The sequence below is a fragment of the Mirounga angustirostris genome, unplaced genomic scaffold (assembly GCF_029215605.1).
Source record: "Mirounga angustirostris isolate CCGP_5_RB_7025 unplaced genomic scaffold, mMirAng1.0.hap1 SCAF_13, whole genome shotgun sequence".
NCBI classification, from domain to species: Eukaryota; Metazoa; Chordata; class Mammalia; order Carnivora; family Phocidae; genus Mirounga; species Mirounga angustirostris.
The window spans coordinates 11,209,205-11,231,406 of record NW_026991721.1 but is presented as its reverse complement, the minus strand read 5'-3'; the positions used below and the strand labels follow the sequence as shown (position 1 = coordinate 11,231,406).

At 46.4% G+C, this 22,202-nt stretch overlaps 1 protein-coding gene across 3 annotated transcripts in view; it reads left to right on the top strand.

Annotated features, from left to right (window-relative positions):
• The window catches only part of STX3 (syntaxin 3), a 45,059-nt gene that overhangs the window by 14,608 nt on the left and 8,249 nt on the right, over window positions 1-22,202 (top strand). For all 3 annotated transcript variants that reach the window (XR_010406854.1, XM_064576371.1, XM_064576372.1), the window contains exons 2-6: window positions 895-978; window positions 16,519-16,618; window positions 18,680-18,754; window positions 19,782-19,849; window positions 21,328-21,436. Coding sequence is in view for 2 of the 3 variants with exons in the window: in XM_064576371.1 (XP_064432441.1) it covers window positions 895-978; window positions 16,519-16,618; window positions 18,680-18,754; window positions 19,782-19,849; window positions 21,328-21,436 (436 nt within the window). In the remaining variant the exon portion in view is untranslated. The remainder of the gene's footprint in view (window positions 1-894; window positions 979-16,518; window positions 16,619-18,679; window positions 18,755-19,781; window positions 19,850-21,327; window positions 21,437-22,202) is intronic.

The window sequence follows — 22,202 nt, the reverse complement described above, 5'->3', positions numbered from 1 at the left end:
CCTGGATGCTGGGTGGGAATGAAGGACTTCCTTTAGTTAGCCATTTTGTGATTTTGCAGAGGAAGTGGAATGAGATCAAGAACGCTGGGGTCCCCAGGGGTTGCCGGGGGCTGAGGGGAGAGCTTCCTTTTCCTTATAAACATGAGGTCTGACAGAGAACAACACACAGTGCTGTTTTTTTGCAATAGGTGGTTTATGAAAACAGGAAGATCTTTGCTCCTACTGTGAGGATTGGAAGTGAGTACTGGGGAGGAACTGAGGCTAGAAACTGTTCTAATATAGACCTCTGGTAGGGCAGATCACGCATTTGAACACTCTGGGGAAGGGGCTAGGAACATAGGGTCCAAATCCAAAAGACAGGCTAGAATCTGCCTGTCTCCACATTTTAGCTGTGTGACTTTGGCCAAGTTACTCAACCTCTCTGTCTTAGGTTCTCCAACTGGAATGAGTCATAATACTGCCCCCACCGTCCCCAACATCAACAACAACAACAACAACAACAACAAAACTTAGCGTTTATTGAGTACTTACAGTATGCCAGGCACAGTGCAAACATGTTTTAGCTTCATTGTCTCATTTCTTAACCCCACCCCGTGAAGTAGGTAGTGCATTGTCAGCATTTTACAGATGAGGAAACCTGGGCGCAGTGAGGTCAGTAGCTTGCCCATCCCTCCCCCCACCCCACCCCCCGCCAAAAGTCAGTAAGCGGTGCAGCTAGGTTCAAGTGCAGACAGTGTGAGGCTGGAGTTTGAGGCATTGCAGAGCTGTTCAGAGTTTTGAGGGAGATTATGTGTGTATAATGCTTAATATAGATGTAGCTCCGGGTGAGTATTTGGTACCATTACCTGCGTCTTGTGTTCTGAGCCTCACGCTGCTCCTTTTTGTCTCTCACAGAAGCGGCTGACACAGGATGATGATGCCGATGAGGTGGAGATTGCTATTGACAACACAGCCTTTATGGATGAGTTCTTTGCTGAGGTAGGAGACCTTCCTGTGTTGTTTTTTTTTTTTTTTTCCTGGATGTACATAAGGAAACACAGCCACTGTGTAAAGAATAAAACTTGGCTCTTTCAAGGGTAGCAGAGGATGGTCGGTCTTTTTCTGGGGTGGGGGGTGGCCAGACCAAGAAGTTGCCTGGAGATTCTCTTCAGTACATACTTGGGTGGGTCTGGATTTTTAATCTTACTGAGAAAGTCAGCAGAGGGTAAATTATATGTAAAGAGATGTTTTTAAAGTTTTATGCTATATGACAACATTTTAATGATATCCTTTCTTGCCTAAATTATGTGATTTCAATACAGAATCAACCGTGGGGGTCACAGTCATGAGTGTAAAAGAAAAAAAAATTATGTTTTTAGGCCCGTGATTCGGATAGATCCGATTTGTTGTTTCCAAAAATTCAGGCCATTTGACTTAATTCTAGTGTTAACTGAAACACTAAGGAACCACCTAGTTTATTTTTTTGGAAGTTCAACAGAGGCAAAGATGGGTTGCCCCCATCTACAGACCCGCATAATCTTTGATCTGGAAGGTCCTTGTGGGGAGCGCCTCTGTTCGATGGTAAGTGGTGGAGCACGGTGTCAGGGGATTCAAATCTCAGCCCTGCTTCTGACCTGCGGTGGTTCCTTCACACGCTTGGTTTCCATATCTGTAAATGGGGACTGATACTGTAATTCCCCTTAGGGTTATTATGAAGATTTTATGGAATAATGTTTGTAAGGCATTCAGTGTAGCATCTGACACGTATGTGCCTGATGGATGATCCTTCAAAACAAAAGCATGGGGGCGCCTGGGTGGCTCAGTCCTTAAGCGTCTGCCTTCGGCTCAGGTCATGATCCCAGGGTCCTGGGATCGAGCCCCGCATTGGGCTCCCTTCTCTGCAGGAAGCCTGCTTCTCCCTCTCCCACTCCCCCTGCTTGTGTTCCCTCTCTGGCTGTCTCGCTCTCTGTCAAACAAATAAAATCTTTAAAAAAAAAACAAACCAAAAGCACGAAAAGTTCAGTCCTGGAAGTTTCTGCCATCTTACTGTGTGTGTGTTTTTTTTTTTTTTTTAAATTTAAGCTTTTTATTTTTTTGGAAAGAAGACAAGAAGCGCCACATTCTTTCCCGCAGGAAGAATGTGGGCACCTCCCATCTCTAGATCGTGGATGTGGAAAGTCGCCCTCTAGCTCTTGTCTAAATAGCTTGGCGGTTCATGGCAGGTCATCTGTGGGAGTCGTTAGCGGGTAGGAGCAAACTGCAGTGCGTGCTGGCCTGATTGGGAAGTTGGCTTGAACTTGCTCTGCAGTTCCCCACCCTCTCCCTTGGTGGGTCTGTCCTTCTGGTCGAGGAGTCACCGTGAGACCCTAGAGCACTTGAGTTTTGTGAGTCCAGGGCTGTTTCAGGTGTGGATCTTGGAAGGAAAATGCCTTTTCAGGGGTAGGGAGGACCCCTGTAGGCACTGTAGCTTGTTCTGATCTTGCCCTGGATATGCAGATACGTTAGAGAACTTCTAACCTTAGATAAGGCAGCTTTGCCAGTAAGTGTGCTTTCCCTCTTCTTTTTTTTTTTTTTTTAAAGATTTTATTTATTTATTTGAGAGAGAGAATGAGAGACAGAGAGCATGAGAGGGAGGAGGGTCAGAGGGAGAAGCAGACTCCCCGCCGAGCAGGGAGCCCGATGTGGGACTCGATCCTGGGACTCCAGGATCATGACCTGAGCCGAAGGCAGTCGCTTAACCAACTGAGCCACCCAGGCGCCCCTGCTTTACCTCTTCTAAGCCAGTGCGAGGTAAAAATAACCCTTAAGGGCAGTATCCCTTGTGAAGGGGGAAGATGGTGGGCCTCCATGACGTGGTCTCGGTTTATCCTCAAGCATTTCGTAGCAGTTGATGTTGGTCCAGTCACTTAACGCCCCTGGCCTCTAATTCCTGCTCTGGAAATTGGGAATGTCAGCACTCACCTTTCAAGGTCGTTGTGACGGTAACATGAGATCACGCATCCAGAAAGCGTTCTCTAAACAGAAAAGTGCTGGCTGGATCGTAGTCATTTTTGGAGCCTTAACAAGAGAGACCTCGAGGGCTGCTTTTCTTTTTTGCTTTCTCCTTGTCAGATGCTTTTCTGTCATTTAGGAAAAATAAACCCAAACCCTGTCATATTTCGGGTGGAGAAGGGGACTGCACGGTGGGGTGGAGAGAGAATCATCTTCGGAATTAAGTTCCTTATCTGCTACTGACTGTGTGATCTCGGGCACATTCCTTGACTTCCCTCAGTCTCTGTGAGCTTGTCTGTGAAGTGGGGAGCAACATAGTCACCTCGCAGATTTGTTGGGGAGTAAAGGAGCTGACACTCAAAAAGTGCCTCCTGTGGGCTTAGGTAAATGTCACTCCCCTGCTTTCCATCTGACGGGGCCCCGGGAGGGTAATGCTGCAGTGGGGCAGAGGTGGAGGAGGGGGTGAGGGTGGCCACGGATGGTGGAAAGTGGCCACGCAGGCTCTGGCTCCCATGGGTCCTGGTCCGGATCTCAGCACTGCCCTGACCAGCGGTATAACTTTGGAAAAGTTGTTTCACTACCCTAAACCCCAGCTTCCTCTAAAGCAGGAACAGTGGTGTTACCTTCTGGGTTTTATAAATATAAACCGAGAACGTATGTGGATGTACCTAGCACAGCACCTGACATACAGTAAGTATGTCTTCAGTCTGTTTGAGCTGTCCTCACTGTTCCATTCCTGATGTGTTTGGGAATGTGGTCTGGAAATAGCCTTGAAAGGGGGATAAAGCACATGCCAGGTAATGGGGTTTGGGGAAACGAGGGGGTCCCCCCCCATATGTGGCTGGGGAACACACCGAGTGCATCCTGCAGGAATATAGCTAAATAGGCACTCTTGCGATACACCTTGTTTTTGGACTTGTTCCAACAAGCTGGTCACCCACGGCTGTTTGTCGAGGACCGAGTGTATGAATCACAACCCCGTCAGAAAGGTACGTGCAAGGTGCAGGTGAAGTCACGGGATCAGGACGTTTTCCAAAATGTGCACTGCACTGTAAAACTCAAATGGTTTCTCCAGCTTCTCAGCTGTTAGAGAAAAAAATTGGCCCTTGGGTCTCCAGGCCTTAGATGATTAAGCCAGGGGCTGGTAGATGATAAACCTCGGATTATTGTCTAAGTTGTGCTTGTTTGTATTTTCTTTGCTCTGTTTGCTCAGTTGGCAGCGAGAACACATTTTCGAAGGAAGTGGACCTGCCTAGAAGGCAGAAACATTAGGGGCTTATTCTTCTATATTCATTCGTCCATTCAACAGAATATACATGTGCTTACTGTCTTCCACACAGTGTGTTAAGGGCTGGGGCTAACAACATTCTGTGTGACAGGGTCCTTTGCCCTCTGGTGGCTCTTTATCTGGTGAGTCACAATAATACAAATGTCAATAGGTCCTAGGGGAGCACAGCAGGGGAGAGAGGAAGGTGAGAGAAGGCCCCAGTGGTTCTTAACTAGAGCTGCCCCTCCGAATCACCTGGGGAGCCTTTTGTCCATCCACATGCCTCGTTCCGAGGGCCTGGAATGGCTTAGACTTTCAGATTTTTGGAATGATTCTTTTGCCTCTCCAGTTATGAACTGCTGCAAAGTGACGGGGAGCCTTTGAAGGTGTTAAGCAAGGAAATGCTGGGATCAGAGTGTGTTTTAGGAAAAGTCATTCTGGTGGCAGTTCGTGGAGGGCAGGAAAGGCCAGCAATGGAAAGACTAGCCAATTGGCTGGTGCGGTAGCCTGTGGGAAAGAGGATGGGAACTCTGACCCGCATCTGGGACCCTGGCAGCAGCATGGCGTATCATCTAGGGGTGCTTTTGAGTAACTGTGGCTTAAGCAATCAAGGTATGCAATCATTTCCCATGTGAAGAAGTCTGCATTGAGGGTGGTGCAATGGGTTGGAGGAGGTGGGGTTCTAGGTCAGTATCTCTGTGATCCTCTTGGCTTTTTCCTTGGGATTGGGAGATAGAGTCTGTTCTGATTACCTGTTGCCATATGACAAATCACCCCAACAATTAGGGTGTCAAAACAACCATTTTGTAATGCCAACAGATTCTGTGGATTAGGAATTCAGGCGCAGGGAACAGTGGGGGTGGGTGATTTTTTGCTCCACAATTTCTGGGGACTTCGTTGGGAGGACTTGGACAGCTGGACACTGGAACCTTATAGAGACTTCTTTATTCAAACGTCTGTTGACTTAGGGGCAATCTCCGTAGAGACCATCAGTTGGAGCGCCTCTACCTGACCTGTTTCTGTGGCTTGGGTTTCTTAGCCTGGCCAACTCAGGATCATCGGGATGTTACATGGAAGCTCAGGGCTCCAACGCAAGGTTCCAGCTCTGGAAGACATATGGCGCATCCCTTCTGTACTCTGATGTCAGAGCAGTCACAGGCCTGCCAGGTTCACAAGATCAGTGCATAGATGCCCCCTCTCAGTGGGAGGACCATTAAAGAATCGGTGCCATGTTTTAAGACTTCCAGAGCCACAGCTCCGTATGACACCAGCGTGTGTGACCATCGCAAGAAGTCAGAAAGGGGGAAGCAGAGAAGTCCTTAGATCCTTTTATCAGGCGAGAAAACCTCCCCAGTCCTCCAAGTTGACTTCCCTTTGTGGCCCACTGACCAACAGTGGATCACGTGGTCACAGCCACTCAGCTGGGAGGGACACCGGGGAAGTGAGTACTTCGCAAAGGGACAGCGTTGCCAGGATTGATATAGAGCTGATCCTGATTCATCGCCTGGGGCTGACAACATTGCTGCCCAAACAAAATCAGAGTTCTGTTCACAAGAAAGGGCAGGGGCCAGGGGATGGCTGTTTGGTGCATCAAAGTGCTCGTCACAGATGGTGAGCAAATATGTTTAAAAAACGCTTCACACTCTTTTTGTCCCATGGGGAATTAAAATATACATGAACTTATTAAAGGCTCTGAGATGTCCCGTAATAAAGAAACCTGCTTAACTTGCTTATCTGAGCATTTATTTTTTCACAGAGCGCTTTCTGACATGTAACTTCTATTAGCAAGGGTGAATGAGGACATTTCAGAAAATGCTATTATAAAGTTTTTCGTTTTTTTTTTTTTTTTTTTTTTGCAGGGTTGGAGGAAGTGTTTTATTTTTTTAAAGATTTTATTTATTTATTTGAGAGAGAGAGACAGAGTGAGAGAGAGCACAAGAGGGGGTAGAGGCAGAGGGAGAAGCAGACTCCCCACGGAGCAAAAAGCCCGACATGGGACTCGATCCCGGGACTCCGGGATCATGACTTGAGCTGAAGGCAGTCGCCTAACCAACTGAGCCACCCAGGTGCCCCAGGGGGAGGTGTTTTAAGAAAGAAATCTGTGAGACTGTTTGGCAGTTCCACTGGTGTAGGAAGCTTACTTATCTCCCGAAGTTACTTGTATTCACTTATTTACTCAGTCAACAGACGTAGACCGAGTGACGCCCTGAGCTCGGCCAATGACGGCTGTGAGGTGGTGCAACTGGAGAGAGGTCCCTGAGTCAGGGCCGGGACAGGCCAGAGTGCAGGGCGTGTCAGGGCTGTGGTGCCTCGCAGGGCGGAGCGATGCCTACTTAGAGGAACTGGAAGCAGAGGCATTTCTGCGGAGGCTTGAGTTTTGTTAAAACTAAGAACCTCGGAATGAATGTAACATGGAAACCTCAGCATCGAGTCAAAGCTAGCAGGTTAAGGATTCTTTAGTTCCTTCTTCAGGTGGAATATTCGGGTGAGTCGGTGAGCTGGGCAGTGCCTTGCCCTCTCCCGTCACGTGCCTGTTTGCTCTCAGGTCCGTCCCCTGCCCTCTCTGGGCTCCGCTCCGTACTGCAGGGCACTCATTTCCCAGGTTCCCTTGCCTGCCGGCTCTGGTGTGTCTGACCTGGGGAGGCACTGGCAGAAGACCCGAGGAGGAGGGAAGAGGCCGTGGTTTTCCTCCCCAGACATGTCTCCTCTATGGCCTCCAAGGGTTCTGCTGGGCCATTCCACCATGCTCTGGCTCCCATCACAGGGGGCCTGGCCCTTGGGCTCTGGTGACCCTGCTGTTGGGAATTTCCAGAGTGCCTCACCATCCTCTGTTTGGCTTCTTGGCTCTTCCATCCTGGAGGAAAGAATCCCTGCACTCTTGTTATTTCAGCTAAAATAACTAGAGAGATTTTTGTTTCCCTGACCAAATTTTGAGTGATGCAAAACCCGAATGTACTTAATTGATTTGAGATTATTATCTAAGAATACTAGTTTTCATTGGTCAGTATAACTCTGAGATTGCTCCTTTCTTTTCTTTCATGAAAGGGAAGTTCCACTGGTTTATCACTAGTCTTGATAAAACCCCTGACAGACTTGACTTCTGTTGCTTGGACTGAGACCTCTCTGTTCCTTCTAGTCAGTGTGTGTTTTCCAAAGCAAAGAAGCAAACAAATCAGAGGACTTGACTGAGACTGTGTAATACAGGGACTATTTTGGATTCTCCTCGTTTTGGGGAATAGTCAAGGTGTATGAATTGTGAAAAGGAGTAATTTTTTTGACCCTTACAATCCCATTACTTTGCCACAGTAACAGGGTGGCATATAATAAATATGCAGGAATTAATTAATGTCTAACTAGAGGTACAGAGTATGTGGCGGCTTAGGGGAGGCAGAGACTCGTTGTTAAGTAGAATGGACAAAGCCTCCACCCTACCGCACGGCAACCCACCACTTCTCCAAAGTAGGACTTTCTCTGCTTCCCATTACCTAATTAGATTCCACTGGCTACTTAGGTCCAGAAGGAGGAGGCCATCCATGCCTTGAAAATAACTTCCTCCTTTTAGTTAGACAGTGGTGATTAGTATAATCTGGTAATCATAATGGGTTCCTTGAGGCAACACCCAACGTGAAGAGTGATTGACCTGCTGTCGGTCTTGATTTCCTTGGGTGGCTGCTGACAACATCACAGGGCATTTTGTTAACGTTGGGGATTGCTGGGAGGTGTAGATGAGATGTGCTTGTGAAGGTAAGCAGAGCACCTGGCACATAATAAAAGGGCAGTAATTGCTGGCTGTTCCTGGATTTCTCATCATCGTTTCATTTTGTGAGCATGTACTTCTCGTTAAGTGTTTGACATGCATTATCTCATCTAATCCCCACAAAAACTCTAAAGTGGGAAATATGAAAATCCTCGTTTCACAGAGAAGAGAACCAGGGCTGGGGGTGTGTGTGGGGGTGAGTGGATCATTCAAGATCATAAAACTGCTGGGACGTGAAGCTGAAAGTTGAGCCTGGCCTGTTTGATTCATAACATTTTCTTTTTCGTTTCTTTTTTTTTATTAACATATAATGTATTATTTGTTTCAGGGGTACAGGTCTGTGATTCATCAGTCTTACACAATTCACAGCTCTCACCATAGCACATACCCTCCCCAGTGTCCATCAGATTCTTAACATTTTCTGAACTGTACTGTCTGAATGGCCACCTTACCGACAAGGCATTGAAAAATACATTTTATTATTTTATTTTATTTTAAAGATTTATTTATTTGACAGAGAGAGGAGGGGCAGAGGGAGAGAATCTTTAAGCAGACTCCCCACTGAGTGCAGAGGCTGACATGGGGCTCAATCTCGTGACCCTATGATCATGACATGAGCTGAAATCAAGAGTCGGATGCTTAGTGAAGCCACTAGGTGCCCCAAAAAATACATTTTGAAAAGTAACAGACAATAAGCATTGAGGATGTACTGGCTGCAAGTTTAGCATATGGTGATTAAAAAAATACAACTTTCAGATTGGTTCTTTCAATCAGCAACGATTCTCGAGCACTCTTGGTCCATGAAGCTCTCTGTAGGGAGCCTTGGTTAGAGGAGGAAGGAATAGGCACATGATCTCAGCAAACGGCAACTGAGCCAGTCCTCACAGAAGAGGGAGTGGAACACGAGCATTAACGTGTCACAGGCTGAATACCCAGGGACGTGGGAGAGAAGATCGAGGAGCCTCCCATCGGCGGTTCTTGCACCTTTATACCTGGTTCAGGAGACAGGATTTGGTGTCTAACAGATGCCCGGTTTTGCCTCTTTCTGCAGCATGGCCTGGAGTGAGTTCCTGTCCTGTGAGCCACCGTATTCTCAGGCACAAAAAAGGAGCTAATGAGGACGACCTCACAGAAGTGTCAGCTTGTTTCTGACACGTGTATTTGTTAATTCAGTTCTTAAATATATTCTTGTATAAGGTAATGTCAGGATATTTAGAACAACCCCCAACAAACACAAATGGCCCCTGAGCTTTTAGATTCAGCCTTCATACTAGGTTCGCCCCCTCCCCGGCCCCCCCACCCCACCTTGAGTCTTTGCTTATCTGGCAAATGCACGAAAGAAAATTAATTGCCTGCAGCTGCTACCATGAAATACCCAGAAAGTCACCTTGGAGGAAAACCACACTTCCAAGAAAAAACAAAGACACAGAGTTCAAAAGAAGAACGCTCTATGATTGGCCAGTTGCCCATCCTGAAGTCCTAGATGGGTTCTGTGATTATTTGGTGAATTCACAAAGTTCCTGGATTACTAAATCAGAATCCCTGAAATGCCTCCAAGTGGTGAGGTTGATCAGGACAGAGGAAAAAGGGCAGCCAGCCTGCACTGGGTGGAGGATGGAGGAGGTGGGAGTGGGAGCCCGTGCTCCCTGGGCTCGGAAGTCCCACAGGAAGGCTGAGGGTGCAGCACGTAGGGCTCCACTCTCCCACCCACAGGGTCAGATAGGCCATCTACCATCCGGTCTCTGGATGTCTGGAGTGACTCTGGACTTGAGGCCCAGCAGCTAACAGCTTCCTGTCTCATCTTTCTATCATTGACCAAAGTTCGGATCAGGATGTTCTTCGCTTTATGAAATAATATTCCAGAATATATTTTCTGAGACATCCAATCTGTTGAACATGGAACATCTAAGGCCTTATGATGTGTTAAGAAATGTGAAACCTTTTATTTTTTTAAAAATATTTTATTTATTTATTTGATAGAGATAGAGAGAGAGAGAGCACAAGCAGGGGGAGGGAGAGGGAGAAACAAACTCCCTGCTGAGGAAGGAGCTCGATGTGGGGCTTGATCCCAGGACCCTGGGATCATGACCTGAGCCGAAGGCAGCCGCTTAACTGACTGAGCCACCCAGGCGCCCCATACCTTTTTTTTTTTAATTTAATTTTATTATATTATGTTAGTCACCATACAGTACATCATTAGTTTTTGATGTGGTGATCCATGATCCATTGTTTTTGTATAACACCCAGTGCTCCATGCAGTACGTGCCCTTCTTAATATCCATCTCCCAGCTAACTCATCCCCCCTCCTCCCTTCCCTCTAAAACCCTCAGTTTCTCGGAGTCCATAGTCTCTCATAGTTCATCTACCCCTCCGATTCTTCCACCTTCATTTTACCCTTCCTTCTCTAAATGTCCTCCGTGTTATTCCTTATGTTCCACAAGTAAGTGAAACCCTATGATAATTGACTGTCTCTGCTTGACTTATTTCACTTAGCATAATCTTCTCCAGTCCCATCCATGTTGATGTAAAAGTTGGGTATTCATCTTTTCTGATGGCTGAGTAATATTCCATTGTATATATGGACCACATCTTCTTTATCCATTCATCTGTTGAAGGGCATCTCGGCTCTTTCCACAGTTTGGCTATTGCAGACATTGCTGCTATGAACACTGGGGTGCATATGGCCCTTCTTTTCACTACATCTGTGTCTTTGGGGTAAATGCCCAGTAGTGCAATTGCTGGGTCATAGGGTAGTTCTATTTTTAATTTTTTGAGGCACCTCCACACTGTTTTCCAAAGTGGCTGTACCAATTTGCATTCCCACCAGGAGGGTTACCCTTTCTCCACAACCTCTCCAACATTTGTTGTTTCTTGCCCTGTCAATTTTTGCCATTCTAAGTGGTGTAAGGTGGTATCTCAGTATGGTTTTAATTTGTATTTCCCTGATGGCTAATGATGATGAACATTTTTTCATGTGTCTGTTAGCCATTTGTATGTCTTCTTCAGAGAAGTGTCTTTTCATGTCTTCTGCCCATTTTTTGACTTGATTATTTGTTTTTTGGGGGTTGAGTTTGAGAAGTTCTTTATAGATCTTGGATACCAGCCCTTTATCTGTAGTGTCATTTGCAAATATCTTCTCCCATTCTGTGGGTTGCTTCCTTGTTCTGTTGACTGTTTTCCTTTGCTATGCAGAAGCTTTTTATCTTGATGAAGTCCCAAAAGTTCATTTTTGCTTTTGTTTCACTAGCTTTTGGAGATGTATCTTGAAAGAAGTTGCTGTGGCCGATGTCAGAGAGGTTATTGCCTATGTTCTCCTCTAGGATTTTGATGGATTCCTGTCTCACATTGAGGTCTTTCATCCATTTTGAGTTTATCTTTGTGAATGGTGTTAGAGAATGGTCGAGTTTCATTCTTCTGCATGTGGCTGTCCAATTTTCCCAGCACCATTTATTGAAGAGACTGTCTTTTTTCCATTGCATATTTTTTCCTGCTTTGTCGAAGATTATTTGACCATAGAGTTGAGGGTCCATATCTGGGCTCTCTATTCTGCTCCATTGGTCTATATGTCTGTTTTTGTGCCAGTACCGTGCTGTCTTGGTGATCACTGCTTTGTAATACAGCTTGAAATCGGGCAACGTGATGCCCCAGTTTTGTTTTTCTTTTGCAACATTTCCTTGGCGATTCGGGGTCTTTTCTGATTACATACAAATTTTAGGATTGTTTGTTCCAGCACTTTGAAAAATGTCATTGGAATTTTGATCGGGATGGCATTGAAGGTATAGATTGCTCTGGGTAGCATAGACATTTTAACAATGTTTATTCTTCTGATCCATGATCATGGAATGTTTTTCCATTTTTTTGTGTCTACTTCAATTTCTTTCATGAGTGTTCTGTAGTTCCTAGAGTATAGATCCTTTACCTCTTTGGTTAGGTTTATTCCGAGGTATCTTATGGTTTTTGGTGCTATTGTAAATGGAATCGTTTCTTTAATTTCTTTTTCTACAGTTGCGTTGTTAGTGTATAAGAAAGCAACTGATTTCTGTGCATTGATTTTGTATCCTGCCACATTACTGAATTGCTGGATGAGTTCTAGTAATTTGGGGGTGGAGTCTTTTGGATTTTCCACATAAAGTATCATGTCATCTGCAAAAAGAGAGAGTTTGACTTCTTCTTTGCCAATTTGAATACCTTTTATTTCTTTTTGTTGTCTGATTGCTGTTGCTAGGACTTCTAGTACTATGTTGAACAATAGTGGTGAGAGTGGGCATCTTTGACGTGTTCCTGATCTTAAGGGAAAGGCTCTCAGCTTTTCCCCATTGAGGATGATATTCGCTGTGGGTTTTTCATAGATGGATTTTATGAACTTGAGGAATGTTCCCTCTATCCCTATACTCTGAGGAGTTTTAATCAGGAAAGGATGCTGTATTTTGTCAAATGCTTTTTCTGCATCATTTGAGAGGACCATATGGTTCTTCTCTCTCCTCTTACTAATGTGTTCTATCACATTGATTGATCTGCGAATGTTGAACCACCCTTGCATCCTGGGGATAAATCCCACTTGGTCGTGGTGGATGATCCTTTTAATGTATTGTTGGATCCTATTAGCTAGGATTTTGTTGAGGATTTTGGAATCCATGTTCATCAGGGATATCAGTCTGAAATTCTCCTTTTTGATAGAGTCTGCCTGGTTTGGGGATTAAGGTAATGCTGGCCTCACAGAATGAGTCTGGAAGCTTTCCTTCTGTTTCTACTTTTTGAAACAGCTTCAGGAGAATAGGTATTATTTCTTCTTTGAATGTTTGGTAGAATTCCCCAGGGAATCCATCAGGCCCCAGACTCTTGTTTTTTCGGAGGTTTTTCATCACTGCTTCAATCTCGTTACTGGTTATTGGCCTATTCAGGTTGTCAATTTCTTCCTGTTTCAGTCTTGGCAGCTTATAGGTTTCCAGGAAGGCCTCCATTTCATCCAGATTGCTCAGTTTATTGGCATATAGTTGTTGATAATAATTTCTAATAATTGTTTCTATTTCCTTGGTGTTAGTCGTGATCTCTCCCCTTTCATTCATAATTTTATTAATTTGCGTCCTTTCTCTTTTCTTTTGGATAAGTCTGGCCAGTTGTTTATCGATCTTATTAATTCTTTCAAAGAACCAACTTCTAGTTTTGTTGATCTGATCTACTGTGTTTCTGGTTTCTAATTCATTGATTTCTGCTCTAATTTTAATTATTTCTCTTCTAATGCGTGGCTTAGGCGTCGTTTGTTGCTTTTTCTCTAGTTCTTTAAGGTGTAGAGTCAGTTGGTGAATTCGGGATTTTTCTATTTTTTTGAGTGAGGCTTGGATGGCTATGTATTTCCCCCTTAGGACTGCCTTTGCAGTATTCCATAGGTTTTGGACTGCTGTGTTTTCGTTCTCATTGATTTCCATGAATTGTTTAAGTTCTTCTTTGATTTCTTGGTTGACCCAAACATTCTTGAGCAGAGTGGTCTTTAGCTTCCAAGTATTTGAATTTCTGCCAAATTTTTTCTTGTGATTGAGTTCCAGTTTTAGAGCATTGTGGTCTGAGAATATGCAGGGAATAATCTCAATCTTTTGGCATCGGTTGAGACCTGATTTGTGACCCAGTATGTGGTCTATTCTGGAGAAAGTTCCATGTGCGTTCGAGAAGAATGAGTATTCTGTTGTTTTAGGGTGGAATGTTCTGTAAATATCTATGAGGTCCATCTGGTCCAATGTATCATTCACAGCTCTTGTTTCCTTGTTGATTTTCTGCTTAGATGATCTGTCCATTGCTGAGAGTGGAGTATTGAGGTCTCCTACAATTAACGTATTGTTATCAATATGACTCTTTATTTTGGTTAACAGTTGGCCTATGTAGATGGCTGCTCCCATGTTGGGGGCATAGATATTTACAATTGTTAGGTCTTCTTGTTGGATAGACCCTTTAAGAATGGTATAGTGTCCTTCTGTGTCTCTAACTACAGTCTTTAGTTTTAAATCCAATTTGTCTGATATAAGAATTGCTACTCCAGCTTTCTTTTGAGGTCTGCTGGCATGGAATATGGATCTCCATTCCTTCACTTTCAGTCTGGATGTATCTTTAGGTTCAAAATGAGTCTCTTGTAGACAGCATATGGATGGGTCCTATCTTTTTATCCAATCTGTAACCCTGTGCCATTTTATGGGAGCATTTAGGCTGTTCACGTTCAGAGTGATTATTGAAAGATACGAATTTATTGTCATCATGTTGCCTGTGAAGACCTTGTTTTTATAGAATGTCTCTCTAAATTTCTGTTATATATCACTCTTGGTGTCTTTCTCCTTTTATAGAGCCGCCCTTAATATTTCTTGCAGGGCCAGCTTAGTGGTCACATATTCTTTCAGTTTCTGTGGTGTTGGAAGCTCTGCATCTCTCCCTCCATTCTAAATGACAGCCCTGCCAGATAAAGTATTCTCGGCTGCATGTTCTTCTCGTTTAGTACCCTGAATATGTCTTGCCAGGCCTTTCTGGCTTGCCAGGTCTCTGTGGATAGGTCTGACGTTATTCTGATGTTCCTCCCTCTGATCGTAAGGAATCTCTTCCCCCTAACTGCCCTTAAGATGGTTTCCTTGGTTCTAAGATTTGTGAGTATTCTATTACATGCCGGGATGTTGGCCTGTTTTCCTGGATCTTGGGAGGGGTCCTCTCTGCCTCTAGGACATGAATGTTTGTTTCATTCCCCATATTAGGGAAGTTCTCAGCTATGATTTGCTCAAATACATCTAGTCCCCTCTCTCTCCACTCCCTCTGGGATTCCAATTATTCTGACATTGGAATGCTTCATGGTGTCACTTATTTCTCTGATTCTCTTATGTGAAACCCTTTTTGAAGTGGTTTGTGTGTTTTATCCTACAGAGCCTTTTTTTCTCAGTCCTATTTGATATAGTGGAATTACTTTGGCAAGACAGTCACATAATGGAAATGGGACATGGTTTGATGCAATGACATTATATGAGTTGTAAGAGGAGCCAGTGTTGATGTGAGAGACAAGGGAAGGGCAAAGTGGCAATTTCTGGCTTCACCCAAGGGCCTGAATCTGAGGTGGTCACACCTCTAGAGCCTGCCAGCATTCACAGGTGGTAACATAGGCCCTTGTTAGCGTTGGGTAGGTCTGGGATTCTGCTAGAGGTTAAACAGTTTGGAGAAACCACAAGATCAAGTCTTAGAAATAATGCAAAAAGCATCCCAGCTGGAGTCTGGAGTGCTCCCACTTCCAACCATCCCTATTTGAGTGTCGTCCCACTACGTGACCTGTGACCTCTTCAACCTTTAGGTTCCTCAGGTGAATAACGGTCCTCATGCGTCACCATGGATTGTTTTGCCAGCTGTGAAAATGCTTCACAAATGTGTGGGTGCGACTTGTATTTGGATTTATACTCTGATGATACGATTACATTGAAATTTTATTTTATATCTTGAAGCAAGTGAGTCTACTCTCAAACTGTGGTTCATCACAACCAGCATATTTGTAGAGGGACAATGTCCACAGTTCCACTGGCAGAAGTGCTCATTCGAGGGTTAGAGAACTCAAGTTTTATTTTTCCTGTTTTCTGTTTAATCTGGAGAGCTCTGACTGGGTTTTCAAAATCAAGTGAATTATTTGCTGGAAGAAGGTATGCTGGACACTGCATACTGAGTTGTATTTTATCGTATTCCTGATGGTAAGATGCTGCTGGATGGTATTTTACAAGATTTGTCTGTTAATTGCCACAGCATTGATAAGCCCATCCTTCTGGAAGTGCGGCAGCTAGACCTGGTGGGCGTTGAGGTCTCTGTCGGGCTCCCCTATCAGCTGAGGAGTGCTCGCGCAGCAGTGTCTTGTGATCCTGTTCTATCTGGGAATGAAGTGCTGCTGGGAATATTTTATGATGCACACCTTGCATAATCAGGAACCTTAGTCAGGTGCAGACATGGTCTGTGGCTGGAGTGTCTGGAGGCTGATCATCTGGGGGAATCCAGCAGAACACATGTCCAGGGGAAACTCTGGTGTCTCCTGAGGGGGCCATGCTTATTAGTCTCTCTCTCTCTCTTCTTTGTTTTCACTCTCTACGTCTGTTCTCTCCCCTTCCCTGCTTTTCTTTCCGACTTCCCTTTTCTCTCTCTCCCATCCTCCCCCTTCTGGTGTTCTCGTTCCCGGGGTGGCCGACTGGTCTGCCTGATACGGTTTATTGGCTCTGTCCTCTGACTCGTCTTCTTGGGTTTTCCTGGCTCTTCTTGACTCTGGTCCACAGCCTCCCATCCCAGATGGGTGGATGTGTTCTTCTCAGGGAGCAGGGCATGTGGGTTTTTGGTGACTGCTCTGGATGCTAGTTTATCTGGTCATGCAAAGGGCACTCACCCAGCAGCAGAAGACTTTTTAGTCCTCATGTTGTCCCACAAACCCAGAAGGTGGGCGGCTTTCCCCAGGGAGCTCTGCTAAGCTTTTATCTCAGTTGTGGACATGTTCTTCCTCCCCCAACAAAGGCTATTGTCTTTGTGATTCTAGATCGAGGAAACTCGGCAAAACATTGACAAGATATCCGAGCACGTGGAAGAGGCTAAGAAACTCTACAGTATCATCCTGTCTGCACCGATTCCAGAGCCAAGTGAGTGTTTACTTAGACCCGAGTCACCCAGCAATTGCCCTTGGCATTGGGGCTGAGCCAGTTTTCCTCCCTCCTGTGAGCAGCAGGGGGTGTGTGCACCACACCACACCGTGTACACGTTGGGTCTGTCCATTCTCCTTTCCCTGCCTGAGCTCACGTGCCCAGCTCAGCCGGCTCTGGTCTTCATGGTCCCGCGGAGTCCATGTGGCCGAACTCTCCTCTCCTTGCCATCCAGCCCCTCTCACGACTGCAGTGACGCTGACTGCTTCTCACGTCCCTCATCTCGGCTGTACCTTTGCGTGTGCTATTTCCCCACCTGAAACGCTTTTCCCCGCCCCCATCCAAATCCTGCCAGATCAAGGCCATCTTTTTTCCATGAGATGTTCCAGAATGGGTCACGTTCACTTCAGTCCCACCTATTCCGAGACTCCCATTTGGTACCCCCACCTCAGCAAACTTTCACATTTTTAGAGTGGGGTTAGGGCTGTATTTTAGGTTCCTTAAGGACAAGAAACGAGCCAGATGCTATCCTTTTGCTCTGAATTGTTCAGCGGCTCCCTAGCACCAGAAGGTTAAAGCTGGAATGTTTCAGTGGAGCACACGGGAATTGTCTTAGTCACATGCCTGCCCTTCTCCACACCCTTTCCTCCTGCCACCCTTCCCCCATGTCACCCACACTTTAGCCAGACTGAACTTTTGCTGTTCCCCAAATGGTTCTTGTCTCCTCATGTCTTTTACATATCGTCCCTCCTCCCAGAGACTCTGCTCTTCATCTCCTTTTCTGCCTGGTTAGCACTTCCTCCTTTGTCAAGACACAATCTTACTATCATCTGTCTTTAGAAGTGTTTCCAGATCCCTCCAGGCTGTGCTAGGGGCTCTTCATCACCATCCTGTGCACACCTTGACCAGAACTCACACCTTACTCCACACTGCACATTAGAACAACTGATTTATTCGTTCCTTGTCCCCCAGTAGACCCTGAGCCCCTGAAGGCAGGATCTCTATCTTCTCTCTGATGGCTTAGTGTCTAGCTCAGGTCCAAACTTGTAGCAGGTGCTGAAGGATGGTTTCTGAATGAATAGTCATGGCCAGTACTTCCTTTGCTCCATATATCCTAGAGTAGCATTGTGCACATAGTAGGTATGTCATAAATATTTGCTCGAATCTAGGTTGATGAGCCTTTGTTGGCATCCCTTTTCTCAGAAATCCCATGAAACTCTCTCCTACCTTTGAGCTGAAGCCATCATGGTAAACCAGATGATTTCCTCTAAGAGCAAGGTTCTCATAATTTTGTGTGCCACAGGATTACTTGGGAAAGCTTTTTTTTTTTTAATTCAACTTAAAGTTAGTTAACATATAGTGTATTTTTAGGTTCAGGGTAGAGTTTAGTGATTCATCAGTTGCATATAACACCCATTGCTCATTTACATCAAGTGCTCTCCTTACCTCCCCTCCAGCAACCCTCAGTTTGTTCCCTAGAGTTGAGTCTCTTATGGTTTGCCTCTTTCTCTGTTTTTATCTTATTTTTCCTTCCCTTCCCCTATGTTCATCTGTTTTGTTTCTTAAATTCCACATGAGTAAAATTATATGGTATTTGTCTTTCTCTGACTTATTTTGCTTAGCATAATACCCTCTAGATCCATCCATGTTGTTGAAAAATGGCAAGATTTCATCCTTTATGATGGCTGAGTAGTATTCCATTGTATATATATACCACATCTTCTTTATCCATTCATCTGTGGATGGACATCTGGGCTCTTTCTATATTTTGGCTTTTGTGGACATTGCTGCAATAAACATTGGGAAAGCTTGTTAAAAAGACAGATTGTAGGGCTCCAACTGTGGGTGTTTTTATTCTGTAGGTCTGGGACCAGGGTGCCTAGAAAAGTGCTTATTAAATAAGCTGTCTGTGATTCTAAGGACAGATGTCTAGGGAGCACCTCAGGATAAATACTGCTGTGGGTGGTGGGTTCTTGAGAAAGCTCCCACCTCCTCTTGCTTGGTGAGGCTCACAGAGCAATTAGTCTCTCTAGCTGATTCTGCTTGCCTTTGTTTACCCAGAAACCAAGGATGACCTAGAGCAGCTCACGACCGAGATCAAGAAAAGGGCCAACAACGTCCGGAACAAACTGAAGAGTAAGAAGGGAGCAACGGCAACAAGCCAGCCCCACCACCAGCCGCCTCACATCCGCGGCGCCCACATCCGCGGGGCCCAGCTCTTCTGGACCGAAACTCATCCAGATGATATGCTCGTCCCATCTTCGCTTGTAGTTTGGGCACTGCCCCCGAAATCTTGCCTGTCCTGGAAGCAGGACTGCAGCTGAAAGAGTGCAGAACCAAAGTGTGCTGCCGGCTGCCGAGTCGTGTGACTCGGTGCTTTCTTGGTCCCTTGACTTTTCTCTTACTGGTCCCATTTCCCAGCCCTACGTCCGTGTGAACACTAATGCTAGAGCTATCTAGATGTAGGACATATTATTATTCAGTCTGCAGACAGTTCTTGGGGGGCCAGGTCTCCACCCCTTCAGTTTAGACCTTTGTTCAGTGAGGCGAGGTCATAGACTGAGTTCCCCTGGGGCCCAAAAGGTCTCTTTGTTCCAACGGCATTTTTGTCCAGTTGGCTTGGGAAAGCAGACTGTTGATCAGAGGGTGGAGGTGGCATTCATCATTTCTTCCCCCAAAACGAATCACAATACCTGTTTTCATGGGCAGAGGTGGAGGTGGTTAGGGGCAGCTTCCAATAGGAGCTGTGAGAGTGTGGGGGGCACTGTGTGCGTTCTCATTCACTGCTGACGTGGGTGAGGGAGGTGCTGTCCTCACTCCATTCTGTACATGAGAGAACACGAACACCAAGGTGGCGTGGCCTTCCCAACGTCACACAGCTAGTGAGTGGCAGGGCAGGGATTTGAGCCCGAGTCTCCTGGTGACGGAGACTCTTGCTGTTAGCCGCTGTGCTCAGTTACAATCAGACAAGACCTGGTACAGTAAAGGGCGTGGAACATGAGGCCCATGGCTCACTTGCGAGCTGACGGGTCGAGATTGTAGATGCCTGTTGTATCTCTGCATGGGCTGGGTGCAAGAGGGTGTGCGGGGAGCCTGGCACTGAGCTGTGTGCTGCTTGGAGAGCAGTGATGTGTTGCTGGAATAACCTCGCTCTGCTCTGCAGGTATGGAGAGGCACATCGAGGAAGATGAGGTCCGGTCGTCGGCCGACCTTCGGATTCGGAAATCCCAGGTAAGATTTTCCCTGGTCATGTCGTCCAGTCTTAATTGTTTTTTTTTGGTCTTAGCTGTGGAGTCTTTTTTATTCTTTTGTAAGGTACAGTTCTTATTTGGACTCATTTGGAAGAACTGGTAAAGGAGAGCTGCCCAGGCTGAAGCAGGAGAGGGGCCGGAGTCCAGCCCTTTTGGCCCCTCTGCCACCCTCTGCTTCTCTAAGGAGGCCCATGAAGAACTTCCCAAGGTTCCTCTAGGGCACAGCTTCAGAGTTCGTGGGCCTCCTGTTTTACCCAGGAGGAGACAGAGGTCTCTCTGAAGACTGTGGTCATTAGTTGTCCAGTTGGAGTTAGGCTCTCTGGTGGTCATCAGAGATACGATCCATGTCCTCAAAGAACTGGCAGTCATGTTCAAGTGGCAGAAGGATGCTATCACATGGGACCTAACAGGAGAGCAGTGTAGGAAGACTCAATGAAGTGCACGGTGCTCTCCGCATTCACAGAGCTCGGGAAGACTTGGGGGTAGTCAGAGGGGGCTGGGCCTTGGATGAGCGAGAGTGGCAACATGGCCAGGTTCCCCTAAGAGGCCTGGGGACAGGAGCGGGGGGTGTGTTAGTAGCAGTAGTGATAGTGATGGGGGTGGGGCAGGGGTGAGGGGCTGGCATGGAGAGAACAGCCTGTCTGGAGAGAAAAGCTGGCTGTGGGCTAGTGGCCATTGAACTTTGATTGAGAATGTAGTGCTGTACTCCAGAGATCTTGGAATACCTGTCTGCGGAACCTGGATAGGATCAGGTGGCCTGTGTGCATTTACTTCAGCTTGCAGTCTGTTAGGAGGTAGGCTGGGGGCCTCCTGAAAGCTGGACCAGAGTGGGGCACGGGCGAGAGGCAGGTGGGTCTCTTGCTGGGCTTTTGCAATGACTTTGGTTTGAATGTGCGTGCTGCTAGCGGGTTTGGAAAGGGTACAAATACGGGTGATTTTGCAAAGGAGAAGCCAATAGGCCTTGATGTGGAGAGTGGGCAAGGAATAAAAATAATGGTGAAGATCGGAACACAGGCACAGGGGGCTCTGGAGTGAATGCATTGACTTATAAGCAAGGGAAGTTAGGAAGGTCAGGTTGGGTAAGAACTCAAGGATTTTGGCAGGTGTTGGATTTGGAAGGGAGTCTGGCAGCTTTAGAAAGCAAGCCACGGGTTGTGCCAGAAAAACACAGTTAGTCGTGTGGATGCAGGGCTCTCCTTTGGCCTCAGGATTATCACGTGAGGTCAGCAAGGCAGGTGAACAGATGCTGATCACATGCCTTGGAAAGGTCAGCAGACTGTCCTGATGGTGTAAAGTTAGGAAAGCAGAAAGTTGAGTCTTACACCTGGTCTTTTGCTTCCAAGTCCAATGCTGCCACAGCCTGGGCCGGATGGGGCTGGGGGTGTGGGCTCTATAACAGTGTGGGGTCCCTGGCCATCAGCTCCTGGGGGCTTACTGCACTTGGCATGGTTCCCACAGCATTCTGTCCTGTCCCGGAAGTTTGTGGAGGTGATGACCAAATACAACGAGGCTCAGGTGGACTTCCGTGAACGCAGTAAAGGGCGAATCCAGCGGCAGCTCGAAATCAGTGCGTGTTTGAAGTTGGTGCGCGCCCCTTCGCCTTTCCCTGCCACAGGGCTGTGTGTCCCAAGTCGGGAGAACTGGGAGAGCGAGGAGCAGTACCCCTGCTTGTGGCTTCTGCTGCATTTGTGCCCAAGTCCAGGAGAGGCCTTAGGGCACCACTGCACCTGATGCCCCATTGTGGGCTGCAAGGTGGCATGATGCTTGTCAGGCCCAGGTCTTTTGGTTCCTGTGGGCGCCAACATTTCCTCACACGGAGGGGAGGCACTTGCTGACAGTTGCCGTCCTGGGGACTCATGATATTTTTTGTTGTGTCTTTGACAGCAAAGAACATTTATGAGATTATAGGATGGCGCTGGGTGCTGTGAGGAACAGACATATTCTGACAGCCCCGCCCTTCAGGGACTTGGGGCACTACAGGGTGCCAAGGGCTCTAAGTGGAGGAAGTATGTGAACCAGGATGTCATCAGAGAAAAGCAAGTGTGTTTAGGAGTGCTGCCACTGTCCAGCCTGGGAAGGGGGAGCCCTTGGGAAGAGCAATGTGGGGTTAGGTGGAGGATGGAGGGCTCACCTAGGAACTGGCTCCCGATCCTCCGAGGCACAGTGAACGGGCCAGTCGGCTTTCTGAGCTAGGAAGGGATGTGGTCAGATATGTCCTTCAGGAAGGTAACCACCTGTAATGCTAAGGGTGGATTAGATTAGGGGAGAAATTGGGAGTAAGGCATGTGAGGAGCTCTTGGGGGTGTGTTATAAAGGCCACGGTCTTTAGAGTG